Genomic DNA, 18,177 nt, shown 5'->3' with positions numbered 1-18,177 from the left:
AGTTAGGTAGTTTCTTTGGGAAAAACATTCCAGAGAGCAGGAGTAAAGGATAGAAGAAGGAAATAGGGAAGGAGGGATACCCAATACAAGGATGCATTATCAGGTTGGCTAGTGCCAAGGGCACTGCTCCATTCAGCCAGAACTTCTGAGGAGCGTTATGAAATGTATCTCAAAACTATCTGCACCATGGAGAAAAGGGGGAGACATTTATCTATTGGCTACCATTCCCCATTCATCAAAGGCAGCCCCCCAATTGTCAGCTCCCCACATTTCCAGGTTGCACATGCACGTGTTTGTTATGAGAGGTTCGGGGATTTGATCGGAGACGTAAAAGACACTTTCCACTCCAAACAAATGGACTGAAGGTATATTTTATTATATAGAGGATAGTAAAGGTGACAGTCTGCAAACAGATCTAAATAGGTCAAATATTAAGAGGGAAAAAACATCAGCCCGACTGGAAAGGAAAACACCCACATCGGCTGAAGAGAAATGACACAAATCAACCGGAAAGAGAAACACCGGGTTGACCGAAAAGAGAACACATCAAATCAATTACTTCATATCAAATCAATTACTTCACATCAAATCAGTTACTCACAACATCCACGCCCCACTGCCGGGAGAGCCCTGTCAATCGACGCGGCTGGGCAAGGATCACACATCCTGGGCAAGGTGTCCCTTCCACAGGTGGAACTCTCACCGGGTCTCAGTTTCCAGCAGTTTTTATACCATCAGTGATTTTTAGAGTAAGCAATTACAGAGTTTGCAGAGCAAGCATTTAGTGTTTCCATGTACAAAATGGTTATCAGTGGCGTATGTGCACTGAGCCCCCTGGCTAACGTCCCAGCCCAGTAGTTGTGTACGTGCATTGTTCTCTTTGGTTATCGTCCTAGCCCGGCATAGATGGCCAGTCCATCCCGTGCTACGACGCTCCAAGAGCCTTGAAATGTTACAACTTGCAACTCTCTCTGTGGGGGAAGGGCCAGTTCCCACCACACAGAAAGCAGCTTGGTATTTCTGTTTGTGCTGGTGGCTGTAGGTCAATGGAGCAGCCAAACATGGCTGTACTCATGTCAAGACATATTTGGCCGTGGCCGTCTCCATTAACCATAAGACACCATACGCACAGACAATGAACTTTGTACACAAGTACATAAGGCACATCCAAGAATCTAAAATCCAATGACTACAATAATTATAAAACTATCTCACAATAAAGGACCCAAACCCCAAGGTAACCAATCAAATAACCCCTTAGAATATGAAATGTTATTAACTTGATCTTGCAAATCATGTACAGCATCAAAGATAACATTAGATAAGGTAACACTTAGGCATAACAAACCAGCTTGTAGAAGTCCAGATCAGCCCCCATCACGGAGGGTAACAGAAGGCAGGGTAATAGAGAAATTATAACTAGTTTTGCGTGACTAATCAGATACAGGCTTATACCGAGAGATTGCTTGATGTTTCTGAGACCAAATTTTTTGGCCATTCATAGTCCAGGTTATAGGTCCCACTGGTGTAGAGCAGTTGGTCTAACAGTAGAGGGTCAAAGGTTGTCCTACAGAGGCATTAGTTGGTGTGTAGGTCAGCAGCAGACATGGAGGTGTAGCACAGCATAGCGAACACAGCAGGAGTATCTATTCACGCAAAGAAACAGAATTTTTAGGAACATGATATAACTGTTCATTTCCTGGATACATAACTATGAGTGTTGCAGTGGGCCCTTGGGCCACTACTTCTGCGGCACGGGGAGCCGCATTGGGTGGATGTGTCACTCACACCTTTGCTCTAGGTTTCCATCCATCTGTAGACCCAAATCTTTGCATTCCTCTTTTAGTTAATTTACTTGGAGGTTGTCTTTGTGACACATTTGGAGTCAGGAGGGGAAGCACCAATAATTGTCCCACTCGTTCCCCAGACTCTACCGTTAGTACTGTGTCACTACCATTATATAATATAAATTTTATTTCTCTTTGGTAATCTGGATCAATGACTCCTCCCAGTACATCAATACCTTTTGTTGCCAGTCCAGAGCGTCCTTTTAACAAACCAAAGGTATTTTTGGGAAATTGTACCCCTATCCCAGTAGGGACTATAGACTGCTTCTTAGGGGGCAATTGAATAGAATGAACAGTAGATAAATCCAATCTAGCCGCTTCGGCCGTGGCACGAAAAGGCGGTTTAGCAGACTGAGTCAGGGGCCAATAGGTTAAGGTCATAAGCTCATGGGTGGCGGCTGCCACTTTTGTAATCTTTGCTGGTAACAACCTTGACAGAGGAGTCTCATTAGGGCCTAGTGGCCTATTATTTAACACATTTAGAGCAGTACTTAGATGGTTGTGCCACCCCTTTAGTGAGCCATGACTAAGTTTTCTTAATTGTTGTTTAAGCAATCCATTTATTCGTTCTATGAGGCCTGCAGCTTGGGGGTAATAAGGTATATGATAAATCTATTTTATATAATTTTCTTTGGTATAAGTTTGAATCAACTTACCTGTAAAGTGGGAACCATTGTCACTCTGAATTTGCCTTGGTGTCCCATAATATAACTTAATTGTATCTAATAATTTTATGGCACTCTGTTGGGTGGCCACTTTAGCTGGTATAGCCAATAAATAACCAGAATATGTATCAACAGCAGTGCAGGCATAAGTATATCTACAAGAATTTGGCAATGGTCCAATAAAATCTATTTGCCAGGTACGGGCGGGAAATAATCCCTTTTGGATATGACCTTGGTAGGGGTGTGGAACTCCCCGTTTATTTAACTGTTGGCATAACTGACACTGTTGTACTGCAGTGGCAATATCATCATGGGTGACAAGGATTCCCCTTTGTTGTGCCCACCTGTATGAAGCTTGTTCTCCCAAGTGTCCACTCTTTTCGTGGACCCATTGTGCTAAGCCTGGGTTGTGCGTTGTACGAATCTGTACCAGCTGATTAGCATGAGAATTATGCTTTCGTTCTGCAGAAATTAAAGAACTGTGAGCATCAACATGAAATACAGTAACAATCGTGTTTTGACACCATAACCATATGTCTTCCCATAATTTATTTCCCCATATTACTGGATCATTGGACAAAATTACAAATTTAAAAGCATCTCTTGCATCCAGATTAATTCCTGTAGCGCCCACATCATATAGGCGAACAAGCCAGGTTATAATGGCTTCTCCAGGCTTTTGTGTAGCCCAGGCTAAAATATCAGAAATTTCTTGTTGGTTAAAATCTTCAATCACATCTTTCCTTACAGGATGATTACCATCCATTTCCATCCGCCGACGGCGAAGAGGACGTGCCTCTGTGCGTTTGGGCGGTTTTTCGTCTTCCTCATAATCAGTTTCAGAATCATCATCTCAGATATCACCATCCCATGTGTCCGGGTCCCACTTAGGACCGGCCGATGTTATGGCCATATGAACTTTTCGTTCATTTACCTTTCCTCTCCTCTTTCTATATTTATATTTGGCAACTCTTACAGCAGCCTTTTCTGCTATAGCTTGGTAGTTACGAGCCTGATCTCCCAGTGCAAGATATTGACATTGAATCATAGCCAAGCGAGACTGCAAATCTAAATTTTTTTTTTCCGAGAGTGCCTTCTCTTTTTGTATCTTATCCCTATCTTCTATAGCCCGGTGATAAGCAGTCAACAAACACCAACCTCGCCGTGCCAAAAAAGAAACATCATCTTTCTCTTTCTTTTCCACCGTCTGCAAAGCTTTGGTCACATCCAACGGTTCAAATCGTCGCAGATGAGCATCCCCAGCTTCACATAGCCCTGACCTACAAGCCCACTCCCCAGCCAGAGTGCAAAAGGGAGGGTCCTCCCATCCTGGAATTTCTTCCACCTTGACTTCAGGCAACTGTAAATCTGAATATTCTTTTTCTAAGAGTGCCTTCTCTATCTGTATCTTATCCCTATCTTCTATAGCCCGACGATATTCTGTTTCCAAGAGTGCCTTCTCTGTCTGTATCTTATCCCTATCTTCTATAGCCCGGCGATATTCCGTTTCCAAGAGTGCCTTCTCTGTCTGTATCTTATCCCTATCTTCTATAGCCCGGCGATAAGCAGTCAACAAACACCAACCTCTCCGTGCCAAAAAAGAAACATCATATTTCGCTTTCCTTTCCACCATCTGCAAAGCTTTGGTCACATCCAACGGTTCAAATCGTCGCAGACGAGCATCCCAAGCTTCACATAACCCTGACCTATGAGCCCACTCCCCAGCCAGAGTGCAAAAGGGAGGGTCCTCCCATCCTGGAATCCCTTCCACCTTGGCTTCAGTTACCTTTCATTTGAATAGGAAAGACATCTCCTTAATCGAATCCTGCTCACAGCGCCAATTATGTTATGAGAGGTTCGGGGATTTGATCGGAGACGTAAAAGACACTTTCCACTCCAAACAAATGGACTGAAGGTATATTTTATTATATAGAGGATAGTAAAGGTGACAGTCTGCAAACAGATCTAAATAGGTCAAATATTAAGAGGGAAAAAACATCAGCCCGACTGGAAAGGAAAACACCCACATCGGCTGAAGAGAAATGACACAAATCAACCGGAAAGAGAAACACCGGGTTGACCGAAAAGAGAACACATCAAATCAATTACTTCATATCAAATCAATTACTTCACATCAAATCAGTTACTCACAACATCCACGCCCCACTGCCGGGAGAGCCCTGTCAATCGACGCGGCTGGGCAAGGATCACACATCCTGGGCAAGGTGTCCCTTCCACAGGTGGAACTCTCACCGGGTCTCAGTTTCCAGCAGTTTTTATACCATCAGTGATTTTTAGAGTAAGCAATTACAGAGTTTGCAGAGCAAGCATTTAGTGTTTCCATGCACAAAATGGTTATCAGTGGCGTATGTGCACTGAGCCCCCTGGCTAACGTCCCAGCCCAGTAGTTGTGTACGTGCATTGTTCTCTTTGGTTATCGTCCTAGCCCGGCATAGATGGCCAGTCCATCCCGTGCTACGACGCTCCAAGAGCCTTGAAATGTTACAACTTGCAACTCTCTCTGTGGGGGAAGGGCCAGTTCCCACCACACAGAAAGCAGCTTGGTATTTCTGTTTGTGCTGGTGGCTGTAGGTCAATGGAGCGGCCAAACATGGCTGTACTCATGTCAAGACAGTGTTCCAAACAGGTTCTGTTCCTTGGGTGGGAAGCAAGAGGTAATACATTGTAGGACCGAGCTGAAGCACTGTCAGCCTGCACTTCAGTGAAGCTGGTCAAAGCCTGTGTGAACTGGTCACAGCAGCAGTGGCTGGAGTAAGTGGTGGGGTTGAGTGGATTGGGCATTGGACATGGTACACAAGACATATGTATACATATATATATCTATCTATATCTGTCTATATCTATATATATATGAAATGTATCACAAGGCAGTTTGAGCTAGGACGTATGGCTAGACCTAGGTAAAAAGCTCCAGTGGTGGATAGATAACTCAAAAGGCATGTTGCATAACAATACAAGCAGCATCAAACTCGGGTGGGAAGGAAGGAAACTCATCTTCTTTAACACCGTTGGCTTCTCCACTCTCCTCAAACCTGGTTCTGTGGTGGGTTCCTGATTAACTGACTTCACAGTGTTTCCAGAATATGAATTACGGTCCTACCTGCCCTTTTTCTCTTGTTGCATGAATGAACAGTTTCTGCGTTTTCTCTCTTATTCTCAATGCCACTGATTCCAGTCATTTGTGGCCTTCTGGAAGCAAAAATTATAATTACCTGAATGCCTAGAGCTCTTCCTGTGGTGGGGCAATAGCCCAAGTCAATGCTCCTGGGGCTGAGCCAAGTATCTGAAACTCCAAGCCCTCTGCCCTGCTAGACTTATATGGCTTGTTTCCATCAGAGCCATGACTTTGGAAAGACTGACCAAGTTATCCTGACCAGGGATTTCCTCTTAGGGAGAAAAGTGTGCATAACCTGTAGTCATACCAGTGTGCATAACACGGACATTTGGTGAGTGATGAAGTACTCAGTTAATACCCATAAGAATTAGAAACCAGGAGACCCAAAGAAATATGAAGGACAAAGCAAAGGAGGTGGAGGGACAATTCTGATTAAGGAAAAAGACTTCTCTGCTGCTGCTCAAGAAGAAATAGAAAATCTGAACAGACTTATAACTCATAAAGAGATTACATTAATAATCAAAAACCTCCCAACGAAAAGAAACCCAAAAGGTGAATTCTACCAGAAATTTAAAGAATTAACAATCCTTCTCAAATTCTTCCCCAAAAAGGAGAAAATACTTCCTAACTCATTCTATGAGTTAGCCAGCATTACCCTATGTCAGCATAAGCCAGACACAGACATCAAAAAAAAAGGAAACTATAGATCAATATCCCTTATGAATATAGATGCAAAATACTCAACAAAATAGTAGCAAACCAAATCCAGCAGCATACTAAAAGGATTATATATCATGACCAAGTAAGATTTATCCTAAGAATACAAGGGTAGCTCAATGTACATACATTAATCAATGTAATGCAGCACATTAATGGAATGAAGGTTTTAAAAAATGATCATATCAATTGTTGCAGAAAATTGTTTGACAATATCCAACACTCTTTCATGATAAAACACTCAACGAACTAGAAATAGAACTTCCTCAACATGATAAATGGCCCCTATGAAACCCCACAGCTAGCATTATACTCAGTGATGAAACTAAGAGCTCACCCCCTAAGATCAGTAACAGACCAAGGATATTCATCTCACCACTTCTATTCAACATTGTACTGGAAGTTCTAGCCGTAGCAATTAGGCAAGAAAAAGAAATAAACAGTATCCAAGTTGATAAGGAAGAAGTAAAGCTACAGTAATCAAAACAGGTGGTACTGGCAGAAAGACAGACATACACAACAATGAAATGGAATAGAGAGCCCAGAAATAAACCTTCACACATATGGTCAAATGATTTCAAAAAAGGTGCCAAGACCATTCAAGGGGGAAAGAATAGTCTTTTCATCAATGGTGCTTGGAAAACTGGATATCTGCATGCAAAAGAATGAAGTTGGACCCTTACCTTAGACCATATGCAAAAATTAACTCAAAATATATCAAAGATCTAAACATAAGAGCTAAAACCCTAAGAATTTTTAGAAGAAAACATAGGAGGAAAGCTTCATGACATTGGATTTAGCAATGATTTCTTGGATATGACACCAAAAACACAGGCAACAAAAGGAAAAAAAACAGATAAATTGGTCTTCATCAAGATGTAAAACTTTTGTTATCTGCCAATTATATCTCAATAAAACTGGAGGGAAAATTACAACTTTTGTGCATCAAAGGACACTATCCTTTGTGAAAAGGCAACCTACAGAATGGAAGAAAATATTTGCAAATCATATATCTAATAAGGGGTTAATATCCAAACTATATAAAGAACTCCTACAGCTCAACAACTAAAAAGAAATTTTTTTAATGGGCAAAGGACTTGAGTAGACATTTTTCCAAAGGAGATATACAAATGGCCAATAAGCACATGAAAAGATGCTTAACATCACTAATCATTAGGGAAATGCAAATCAAAACCACAATAAGATACCACTTCACACCAATTAGAATGGCTGTTATTAAAAATAAAAACAGAATATAACCGGTATTGGCAAAGATCTGAAGAAACTAGAACTCTTGTGCATTGCTAGTGGGAATGTAATGATGCAGCTGCTGTGGAAAACAGTGTAGTCGTTCTTCAAAAAATTCTAAACATAGAATTACCATATGATTCAGCAATTCCACTTCTAGGTATATATTCAAATGAATTGAAAGCAGGAACTAGAACAGATATTTGTACACCTATGTTCACAGCAACATTATTTACAATAGTCAAAAGGTGGAAACAACCCAACTGTCCATCAATGGATGAGTGGATAAACAAACTGTGGCATATACACACAATGGAATACTACTAGGCCTTAAAAAGGAATGAAACTGATACATGCCACAACATGGATGAAAACATTATTAACCTTGAAAACATTATGCTAAGTGAAATAAGACAGACATAAAAGTACAAATATTGTGTGATTTCATTTATATGAGGTACCTAGAATAGTAAAATTAATAGAGACAGAAAGCAGAATAATGATTACCACAGGCTGGGGGGAAGAGGTAATGGGAGTTATTGTTTAATGGGTACAGAGTTTCAGTTTGAGATGATGAAAAAGTTTTGTATAGACGGATGGTGGTGTTGACTGCACAACAATTTGAATGTACTTAATGGCTCTGAATTGTACACCTAGAAATGGTTAAAATGGTAAATTTTGTTATGTATATTTTACCACAATAATTAATTTTTAAAAAGAATTGTTCAAGTATAATGGCAATAAACATTCTTAAATATTAAAGTCAAGCAATAAGGTACCTATGAATCCTTTTTGAAAGAAACTATTTAAAATTAAAATCCAGCCAATTAATAAATCAATTTGCAACTCATATAACGAAGAGCTAATTTACCTAATAGAAAAAGATCTACAAATAAATAAGAAAAAGTCAACAACCTCAATAGAAAATTGAGCAAGAGATATAAACAATACACAGAAATTGAAGTACAGATGACTTTTAAACATATGAGAAGATTCTGTACCTCACTCCTAATAAGAGAGATACAGGGGCCAGCCAGGTGGCGCAAGCGGTTAAGTGCACGCGCACCACTGCAGCGGCCCAGGGTTCGCTGGTTCAGATCCCAGGCGTGCACTGACGCACCACTTGTCAAGCCATGCTGTGGTAGCCTCCCATATAAAGTAGAGGAAGATAGGCGTGGATGTTAGCCCAGGGCCAGTCTTCCTCAGCAAAAAAAGAGGAGTATTGGCAGATGTTGGCTCAGGGCCAATCTTCCTCACAAAGAGTAGAAGAGAGAGAGATACAAATGAAAACTACATCAAGATATCATTTTTCACCTATTTATCCATCCTTCTTTCTTTATAAATGCAAGGAGAAAAATGTATCTAATAATATTTTCCTTGTATTAATAGTAATAATTTTTGGATGGTAAGATTTGGGGGAACTTTTAAAGCATTCATTGTTGTGCTTTTTATACTGCTCGTATTCCATATAATGAGCATGTATAGATTTTGAAGTGGTTTTTAGTTAAAAAATAAAACTGAACGTAAATACGCAAGATGAGAACAAGGATGAAATACTTTCTTCTGTGTACTTTGCAGTATTTTTTAAACTCCTTCAACCCCCTCCCATACTTTCACATATTTTTAATGCATTTCAACTCCCGATATGACATACTTCCAGTTTTATATTTCTCCTTGACACTCCTGCCTCCATCCATACATTGTCCTCCTTCATCAAGATTATCCCAATGATCACCCCTCTGATTATCCCAATTCTACCCATGTTCAAGGTTCGCCTCAAGCACATCCTCTTCCTGGGAGGCACTACAGCTTATTGGCTAAGTGCCCAGACCCAGAACAGATAGATTATGTAGTCCAAAAGTAGGCTTCTCCACTTACCGGCTCTATAACTTTGAGCAAATCACTCAACCTTTCTAAGACTCAGTTTCCTCATCTGTAAAACAGATGAACTATCTCTCTGGGTTCTTATAAGGATTAAATTAGATCATGCATATAAAGTGCTTAGCAGTACCAAATTTGTGTTGAGAATAATAATATTGGTATTCCTCCTGACTTCCCTAATGTCATTATTGACTCTACAAATAATTAGTCCTTATCGCATTCCAGTTGGTTCCATGAGGGAAATTATGACTACCTTTGGGGGAAAAGACAGGTCTTCTCTCCCTAAGGTACTTAAGTAGTACATTTGATAGGTTTTTTTTTTAATTTAACAAATAGTTTTACTCATTCATTTCTTAATGAGAGACAGAGCCCCAAGGAAGACACACTTCATGATGCCCACACCTACTTCTTTCTCTTTCAGTCCAAGCACACTAATGGTATCTGGGCTTTCTGAAGACCTGGTAACAAAGCATGTGAACTTCCCTGCTGTCAGCCTCCATACTTGACTGTGAGATGGGTACGGGCTGTCTGGGATCTGCGATTAGTGAAGGAAATGTTCAACCTAGAAGAGAGCTCAGTGTTCAAATACTCACGTAGGAGTCATGATGTGTCTTCAAGCCTGCTGCAGTAGGGTGAACCAGTGTTGGACCTGAACAGCTCTGCCATCTCACGGGTGATTCACTCAGGCTGCTGGTGACTGCAGTCTCCGTGACGGGGTCATCCCATGCCACCCAGCTGTCCAAGGGCACCTTGCTCAGGGAGACAGACGTCAGAGCGAGAGTGCCTTTTGGAGCGCTAGCTTCTTTTTCCCACAGAGATTTCCATTTGTGTTGCCAAATATGTAAGTCTTTTCCTTCAGGAACACTTTAAAAGACTACTCCCTTTTCCCAGAGAACCAGGGCCCCCAACAGCAAAATTATTTACCTTTGATTGTTCAAGAACAATTGCTCACTCTCTTTCCATTTTTTGACTTTGCTTCCTCCTCAAGAAAGTTAAAGGATATTTTTGCTATTGGTAGGTCATATTTTTCTAGAGGCAAACAGTTCTAGTATTGAGTTCTAAACTGAGGTTAGGAGATTATCCACGCAACGAGCACCTTTTTACAAAGAAGACCAGAACCAGACACTAGGTCACACAGAGGACACAGCTGACAGTTTAGTAGCAAAGCACAGACATATCTTATGAGTGGGAAAGTGGATATGGAGGTTTCCTGCCCACCTGACACCTCACCCAACATGTGCAGAATGGAAGCCCTCCAAAATTTTGTCCTTTCCCAAGATTCCCCAGCTCAGTGAAGGGCATCATTATGTCAGTGTGGTCCTCCTAGAGCCGACGCCAAGACGGAATTAAACGTGTGAGAGTTTACTGCGGAAAATGCCCATGAAGGGTAAAGAGGAGAGAGAGCAGGAGTGGGCAGAGAGAGACTCAGACCACGATGCAGGTCTGTCCCCTGTGAAAGGGGAAAGGGAATGAAGGAGGATTAGGTAGGAAGAGCCTCAGACTTCAGAGCAGTCTGAGAAAGTGTTGGCCACACCTGGGAAGCCCTATTAGAGGAGTCCCGCCTTGGGCAGAAATGGCCTGGCTCTGGTATCCCCACTGTGCTCATTCTTTAGCTGGGAGCAGCCAGAGAGCGCGTGGCCTTGTGTGAACACTGCAGCGGATCTGAAGGTGCAGTGGCTGGAGGCTGTCAGCTAACTATGTTCTTTGTAGAAGATTCTCTTGAAGAGAGATCTGAGTACCTGCCTGGCTGCCACAATCATTTATTCAGTTATGCAGCCTTGGAGTCATGCTTGATATCTCCTTCTCCCTTATCTCTAAGACCCAATCTACTGCCAAGTTCCTGACCATTTTACCTCCTAAATATCTCTCACTTCTGTCCATTTCTCTACATCTCTCCACCACTACCACCATCATCTTGCTCCCAACTGGTGACATCTTTCAATCTATTTGCCACATAGCACACAGAGCAGTCTTTTCAAAACACAAGTCAGATGATATAACCTCCTGCTTAAACAATGTCAGTGCTCATAGGATAAAGACCTAAGTCCTTAGCATGACCTTCAAAGCCCTACCTGTTACGGCTTTTGCCTTACTCTCCAGCCCCTTGTGAACTTGGGTCCTCCTTACTCTCTGCTCCACTGACCCTTTCTTTGGTCATCAGATAGATAATGGTTCAAATCCAGCCTGCTTCCAGTTCCCCAAATGCTCCAAGTTCTTTCCTACCTCAGGACTTTTGCACATACTGTTCCCTCCACCAATTATCTCTTCTCCAACCCCATGCCCATTTACCCAGTTAACTAATCCTCATTCGTTAGCACCCAATTCAAACATCACTTCTTCAGGGAAGCCTTCTCTGACTCCCAGTCAAGTTCAAATCCTTTGCTATTCCCTCTCATAGAATCAAATGCTCCTTGTAGCATTTAGGATGGTATTCTGTTTTTGACTGATTATCTGATTTTCTGACTATCTCACTAATGTGTGTTTCCTGAGGGCAGAGACCATGTCTATTTTTCTCATTATTGATTCCCCAGCATTAGCAGAGTGGCTGCATTTTGCAGTTGCCACAAAACATCTGTTGAATGAATGAAGTATCTAAAGGGGTTACTTTTTTTTTTTTTCCTTTTTATTTGACTCACACAGCAGGTGTCTCTAACCAGTGACTTCTATCTTTCTTTCCATTTATATTGTTCTCCAGCTGTGCTGCATGATCTCCCCCACCCCATTCCACCCTCCGGTGGTCAAGTCTTTGAGGCCTGGCCTAGGACTTGGATTTTGAGGTCTTCATTGATGAGCACTGCAGGCCTGGAAAAACCGCTTGTTGTAGAACTTGCTATTGCACAAGATTTTATTCTCAAGTTAGAGGTCAGGGAGGGTAGGAAGGAAAAGGAAATGAGTTTCCCTCAACGAGTTGGGATACAAAGTTACTCTTTGAAAGCTAAATTATAAATCAAGCCAATGAGAGCAAAGATATACGAAATGCCTCCATAAGGAAAAATAAGGACTCCAGGACCTAGAAGGCCTAACAGTACTCTTACTCAGTTAGGCCTTGCTCTATCTAAGAAAGAAATGTGTCCATCTGAGGAGGGGCAGCCCAGGTAGCATAATAAAGAGAGCCTCAGCGTCAGAGATGGAGTGTCCACCAGCCACCATCCCAAGGAGAAAGGCCAGCCAGGACAGCAGGAAGGAGCGACCAGTCCTCCCATTGGCTGACACCACTAAACATTTCAGTCAGATAATTCACTCTTCTGATTCTGATTTCAAGCTCACCAAGCCACCTTCTGACAATTAGGCTCCAAACTGCACAGTTACAAGAAGAGAGTTCACTCACCAGGCAACCTCAAGAGTCTGGTGTTCCCGACAGTTCTGCTTCCAACAGGAATGGTTAAGCTCCAGGTTTTGGAATCAGACGGCCTTTATTTGAACCCTGACTCTACCCCTTACATACATACTAACTGTGTGACCTTGAGGATTAGCCTTCATCTTTTTTCCCCCAACTGAAAAAAGATTACAAGACACTACGTGATTAGAGGGAGAATTAAATGAAGCAATGTATATAATGCACTTAGCATAGAGCCTAGCAAATAGCTAATGAAATAAATAAGTTGGCATTCTGATTTTATACAACACTGATTTTTAATCAATGCTGAAACATTGAAAAGATTATTTATTTATTTTTTGCTGAGGAAGATTCACCCTGAGCTAACATTTGTGCCAATCTTCCTGTATTTTTTACTATGTGGGCTGCCAGCACAGCATGGCTGCTAACGAAGTGGTGTAGGTCCATGCCCAGGCACCAGGCCCAGGCCGCCAAAGTGGAGCACATGAATTTACCTACTACACCAACTGGCTGGCCCCTGAAAAGATGAAATTTTTCATCCCACAGGTCGAGGACCAAATGCAGACCTTGGGAAACCACCAAGATGATAGACTCCAGGCTAGCCTTCACGTGCTGGCACTTCTCTGCTCACATGTGTGACATCGATAGAAGGTTACCAGGATTTGGCTTTACCTTCTTGTGTCTCTACCTCTCTCTTCCTGACCCTTATCTTCCAGACATACTTTTTATGTAGAAGCAGATTTAGCTCTACTTTGCTCTCATGGAGTCAAGAATTATTGTCCTATAACAAGGAAGAGGCTCCAAGGCTTGCCTTGATTTTTTTTTTTTTTTTTCTTTTTCCTTCATATTACAGACCAAAAGCATCATCTTCTGGAGGGGAAGCATGGGCTGTTGTTTTTCTAAGGTCATCACTGGGCCCACCCCACTTCCCCACCTGCTCTTGAGGGAAATACTGCAAAGACACATAGAAAGCCACAACATGAGTCAGAGATCAAGGCCTCCACTATGCAGGGAGTGTCCCCGAATTACAAACAGGCAAACCAAAGTGACTCTGGCAGATTAAGCAGTTTATCTTGTTTTTCTGTTCCAGTTATCAGACTGCTCTATGACGAAAACGAACAAACCCGTGGCAAATTGGGTTTGGGGTATGGAGCTTTGCCAATGTTTTTCAGGTAGAAATGTTTACAAATTCAGATCTCAGTGGTGGATGCTGGACATAGCTGTAAGACCTTCCATCAAACTTTGTCTCAGTGCTCTACTCTAACAACAACTTTGTCCAGTGGCATAATTATAGAGGCTAACTGTCAGGCTAAGTGTGAAGTGCCTTCCAAAAAACCTGCAGTGTCCCCTCAGTCCTTCCACGTCCAAATTTTGGACGACTAGCCTATTATCACCCAGACCTCCAATTTTATCAGCTGACCATTACAGAATGTCTATCATGCACCCAGAAAAAGAATGACTTGGTCCCTGCCCTCAAAGAACCTACCTAGAGCCTAACAGAAAATACCAAATATTTTGTCCCTTCTATTGTTTCATTTAATTCCTACAACTCTGAGGTAGGTGTGGTTATTATCCCTGTCCTACAGGGGAAGAAACTAAGGCTAACGGAGGAAATATTTGCCGCAAATCACACAGCCAATAGGTAACAGAGCCAGAGCTTGAACCTTGGAATCTCCAAATCCTTGGGTAGTGATGGGCACAATTTGGACCAGGGAGTCCAAACCTTAAGCTTGCTGTTCCAGTTTTTCTTATCAAATGAAGGGTCCCCCATTTCACCGACTTCACTGACTTTCGATTTCTCCGCTGACCCAGGATGAAGGGCCTGGTACTTCATGGTCAGGACCAGGCTGTTAGAAGTGACGGTGCCGCCAGCTGGGCTTGGGAGACAGGCTGACCCTTGTGGTCTGCGAGCGAAACGTGCCCCAGTGCGCTCACCGCCTCCACCCGGGACCCCTCAGAGGCTTGTTCCCCGCAGAGGCTGCCGCGGCCAGCACCGGCCTCCTCCGCCCGGCAACCCACGAAGCGCCGCCAGCAGTCGGGTCCGGGGCCGCCGCCAGCGATGAGGCCCAAGCAGGCGCTGGATGAAGGGCAGATGGGCGAGGCAGGCCCGATGGACCGAGGCGCCGAGGGCCGCGGGGCCGGCCAGACTGCGCTGCGGGCCTCTCCACTTGCTGCCGGGCTGCCCGACCCCAACCCCGACCCCGCCGAGCGCCGCCGGGCGGCCGCGCGCACACCGAGGCCCCCGCCTCTGGCCGCCCGCCCGCGCCCCGCGTTCACCGCGCGCCCGGCCCGGGCCCGCCTCTCGGCGGTTTTCGCTTTCGCTTTCCTGCCGATATCGTCGAGGAAAATGAAAGTGGCCGTGGCCAGGGCCGGCGGAGCTGCCGTCGGGGCGAGGGGCGCAGAGTGCGGCGGCGGCCGGCCGGGAGCCGGGGAGCTGGGGCCGCAGCCCGCGCCGGGCGAGGTAAGCGCAGCCCCTCCGCGGCCGCCTCGCGGGCTCCTCCTTGCGGACCGGGCGGGCGGGACGCCAGGCGGCCGTTTGACGCGGGCCGGCCCGGCCGGGGTTCCTGCCGCGGGGCTGGGAGGGCCTGAGGCGCGACACCGCTGGGGCTTTCGTGGCTCTGATCCTCCAGGCCCGGTTGAAGACCTGGGGGAGTTCGGACAAAAGCGCCAAGGATCTGGCAGCCTGGGGTCGAGGTGGGACCGTGGCAAGTCAGGCCACCGCTGCCAGCACACGTTTCCCTTTCGTAGAACGTCGACCCTCCCTCTCCCCCCACCCCGGGTTTCGGTAAACAAGTGGGAGGATGTATGTAAAATGCCTAGCAGAGTGTGCTTCACCTGAGCTCAGCAAGGAGGAGCTCACCATTTACCCCTTCTTACCTGTCAGACTGCTCTTCTTCCCCACTTGGCCGCATCCCTCATGTAGTTTGATTTTCTAGTTTTCAGATCTGGGGCACTGGGGCGCACCTGCCGTGCCTTCCAAGCGTCTGGCAGCTCTCCTCTCTTGGTCGTAGGTGAGGAGAGCAGCTAGGCCAGGATGCCGCTCCCTCCCCAAGGCCCTGCCCCTGTGAAGACGGGCTCACGCTGCAAGGGCTGGCACAAATGGTCAGGGATGGGTGCACTCAGGGATTAAGTCCTTCCCAGACCAGGAAACTTTCTGTCCACTGCGTCCTACAGCAGAAGGGTGAGAGGCCCTGGTATTTGCCCGTGGTCAAGTATGCACAGCTCATTCGTGGTATGTGAGAATTGGGCTCCACCTCAAGGATGTGGAGACAGCCCCTGCCCTTGGGGTGTTTACTATCCCCGGGGAAGAGAAAATATATATGCAAGTTGCCCACAAGGCCAGTTGTGTGAGACCAGCAGAGATGAGAGAAGCCACTAAGTGTTGGAAAGTAAAGTGGCTGAATCGGCAGGCACTTGACTCACATCTGAGTAATGACAGTTTTCGTAGCCAGTACCAAGAACCCCCTTTTACCCAACTTTTGTCTCAATAAAAATAAATTCAGCCTAATCACATGGATCTGATCATAAGGCCCATTACTGAAACAAAACTTAAATGAGCTTACCTTTGAAAATAGCCATCTGAATTTGACAAAAAATGACCCAAAGTCCTAATTGTTAAAACATAGGGTCCCCCCACTGCCTTGTCCCAGGGTAGTGTTGAGTATTCATTGCTTTTAGAAAATACTGCCTTTGGGCCGGCCCCGTGGCTTGGTGGTTAAGTGAGCGCGCTCCACTGCTGGCGACCCGGGTTCAGATCCCAGGCTTGCACCGACGCGCTGCTTCTCTGGCCATGCTGAGGCCACGTCCCACATACAGCAACTAGAAGGATGTGCAGCTGTGACACACAACTATCTACTGGGGCTTTGGGGGGAAAAATAAATAAATAAAATCTTTAAAAAAAAAAAAAAGAAAATACTGCCTTTATCCTGAGCCAGAAAGTCAGATTCTTTGACTTTGTGACTTACCTTCAATGAGCTATTCCTTTTTTTTCTGAATTCCCTAATGTCCCTCTCTTCTCTCTTCCCTCCTATTAACTAAATTTAAATTGTACTGGATGGTTCTCTCCCTTTCCTCTCATCTTCCGTCTGCGGGTAGGAGGGAGAGGTGGTGTGGTAGACACCATCCAGGGCATTTTTGCCACCCCAGGTTCTTGCTTCCATGTTCCTGAAAACTGAATGACTCAGCTAAAGACCAAGCAAGTCCCTGTCTTTCCCACTACCTTCTTTTCTCCTTAGCTTTATCATTCGTTGGTTTAGCCACCAGCATGTGATGCACTTTGTTATTACATTTTTTGCTAGAAAGTAATGCGTGGGATTTTGTTTATTTTTCTTAGGATCTCAGGCCTACAGAATTGAATTGCTCATACTTCTCAGTTCATGACGCACTATAATCCTTGGTCCATTTACAGTCTCTCTTTCATTTTATTTTATTTCCTCCTTTTATCCTCCATTTCTCTCTCAACACCTCCCCCCCTACCCACACGCAAACTTAAGCAGCCATGCTGGCATTTTTATTTGTTCTTCCAAACTACCTTTCACTATATCTTCCTAGAAAATGTGTATCTTTAAAAGATATCTCATGCTTTGCTTTTGTTGTACTTACCTAAATAAATACCATTGTGCCATACATCTCATACTTTTTCTTTTTTTCCCTCAGCATTATGTTTTGGAGTCAAACCATATTGCTGTATGTGAGTCTAGTTCAAACTCTTGGCTGTTGCATAGTTTTCTATCAAAAGTGTATACCACAAGTACTTAACTAGTCTCCTGGGAATGGACATTGGGTGGCCTCTAACTCCTTCCACAAACAGTGCTGCACCAAACATCCTTTGTGTTGTCTCCAGGTGATCTTGTGCAAGAATTTCTCTGAGATAGATGATAAATAGATATGAGATTGCTGGTTCTAGGAAATTTACACGATGTCTTTTGCTAAAAATGCTACTTTGTGCTGCAGAATGGCTTCATCAGTTTCCTCCCACCAGGAGTGCATGAAATCCCTTTTCTGACATCTGTCAGCACTTAGTATTATCTAATTTGCTATTTTTCGTTGAACTGGTAGGTTAAAGCAATACTCCAGTTCTGTTTTAATCGAGCATCTCATCTTATTGTTTTGCCATTTGTGAACTGCCTATGTCTCATTTGACCTTCTTTTCTTTGAGTTTCTGATATTTTTCTATTTGGTTTGCATTTTGTTCCTTATATACTGATATCCTTCCATATTAAGATGTTGATCCTTTGTCAAATGTAGATGTTGTAACTCTTCCCCTTGCCTTGTCACCCATCTGTTAACCTCATTTATGGTCTCCTTTTTATTATTAACAGCTTTATTGAGATATAATTTACATAC

General features: G+C 43.9%; 1 protein-coding gene and 1 long non-coding RNA gene across 2 annotated transcripts in view; one reads left to right on the top strand and one right to left on the bottom strand.

Annotated features, from left to right (window-relative positions):
* Positions 1-355: 355 nt before the first annotated feature.
* Positions 356-7,213, bottom strand: LOC147917272 (uncharacterized). Its single transcript, XR_015551967.1, has 2 exons — positions 2,857-7,213; positions 356-1,646 (listed from the first exon to the last, which is right to left on the bottom strand). It is a non-coding gene; the product is annotated as an uncharacterized LOC147917272 (long non-coding RNA).
* A 7,584-nt stretch (positions 7,214-14,797) lies between these two features.
* The window catches only part of LOC147917271 (uncharacterized), a 60,218-nt gene continuing 56,838 nt past the window's right edge, over positions 14,798-18,177 (top strand). The window contains exon 1 of the mRNA XM_087429828.1: positions 14,798-15,292. Within this exon, the coding sequence (XP_087285954.1) occupies positions 14,891-15,292 (402 nt within the window). The 5' untranslated portion in view covers positions 14,798-14,890. The remainder of the gene's footprint in view (positions 15,293-18,177) is intronic.

Source organism: Ceratotherium simum, chromosome 4 (genome assembly GCF_057802395.1).
Source record: "Ceratotherium simum simum isolate JZ-2026a chromosome 4, ASM5780239v1, whole genome shotgun sequence".
NCBI lineage: Eukaryota > Metazoa > Chordata > Mammalia > Perissodactyla > Rhinocerotidae > Ceratotherium > Ceratotherium simum.
Note: the sequence above shows the minus strand (reverse complement) of the source record. Positions and strands in the feature narration are given on the sequence as shown.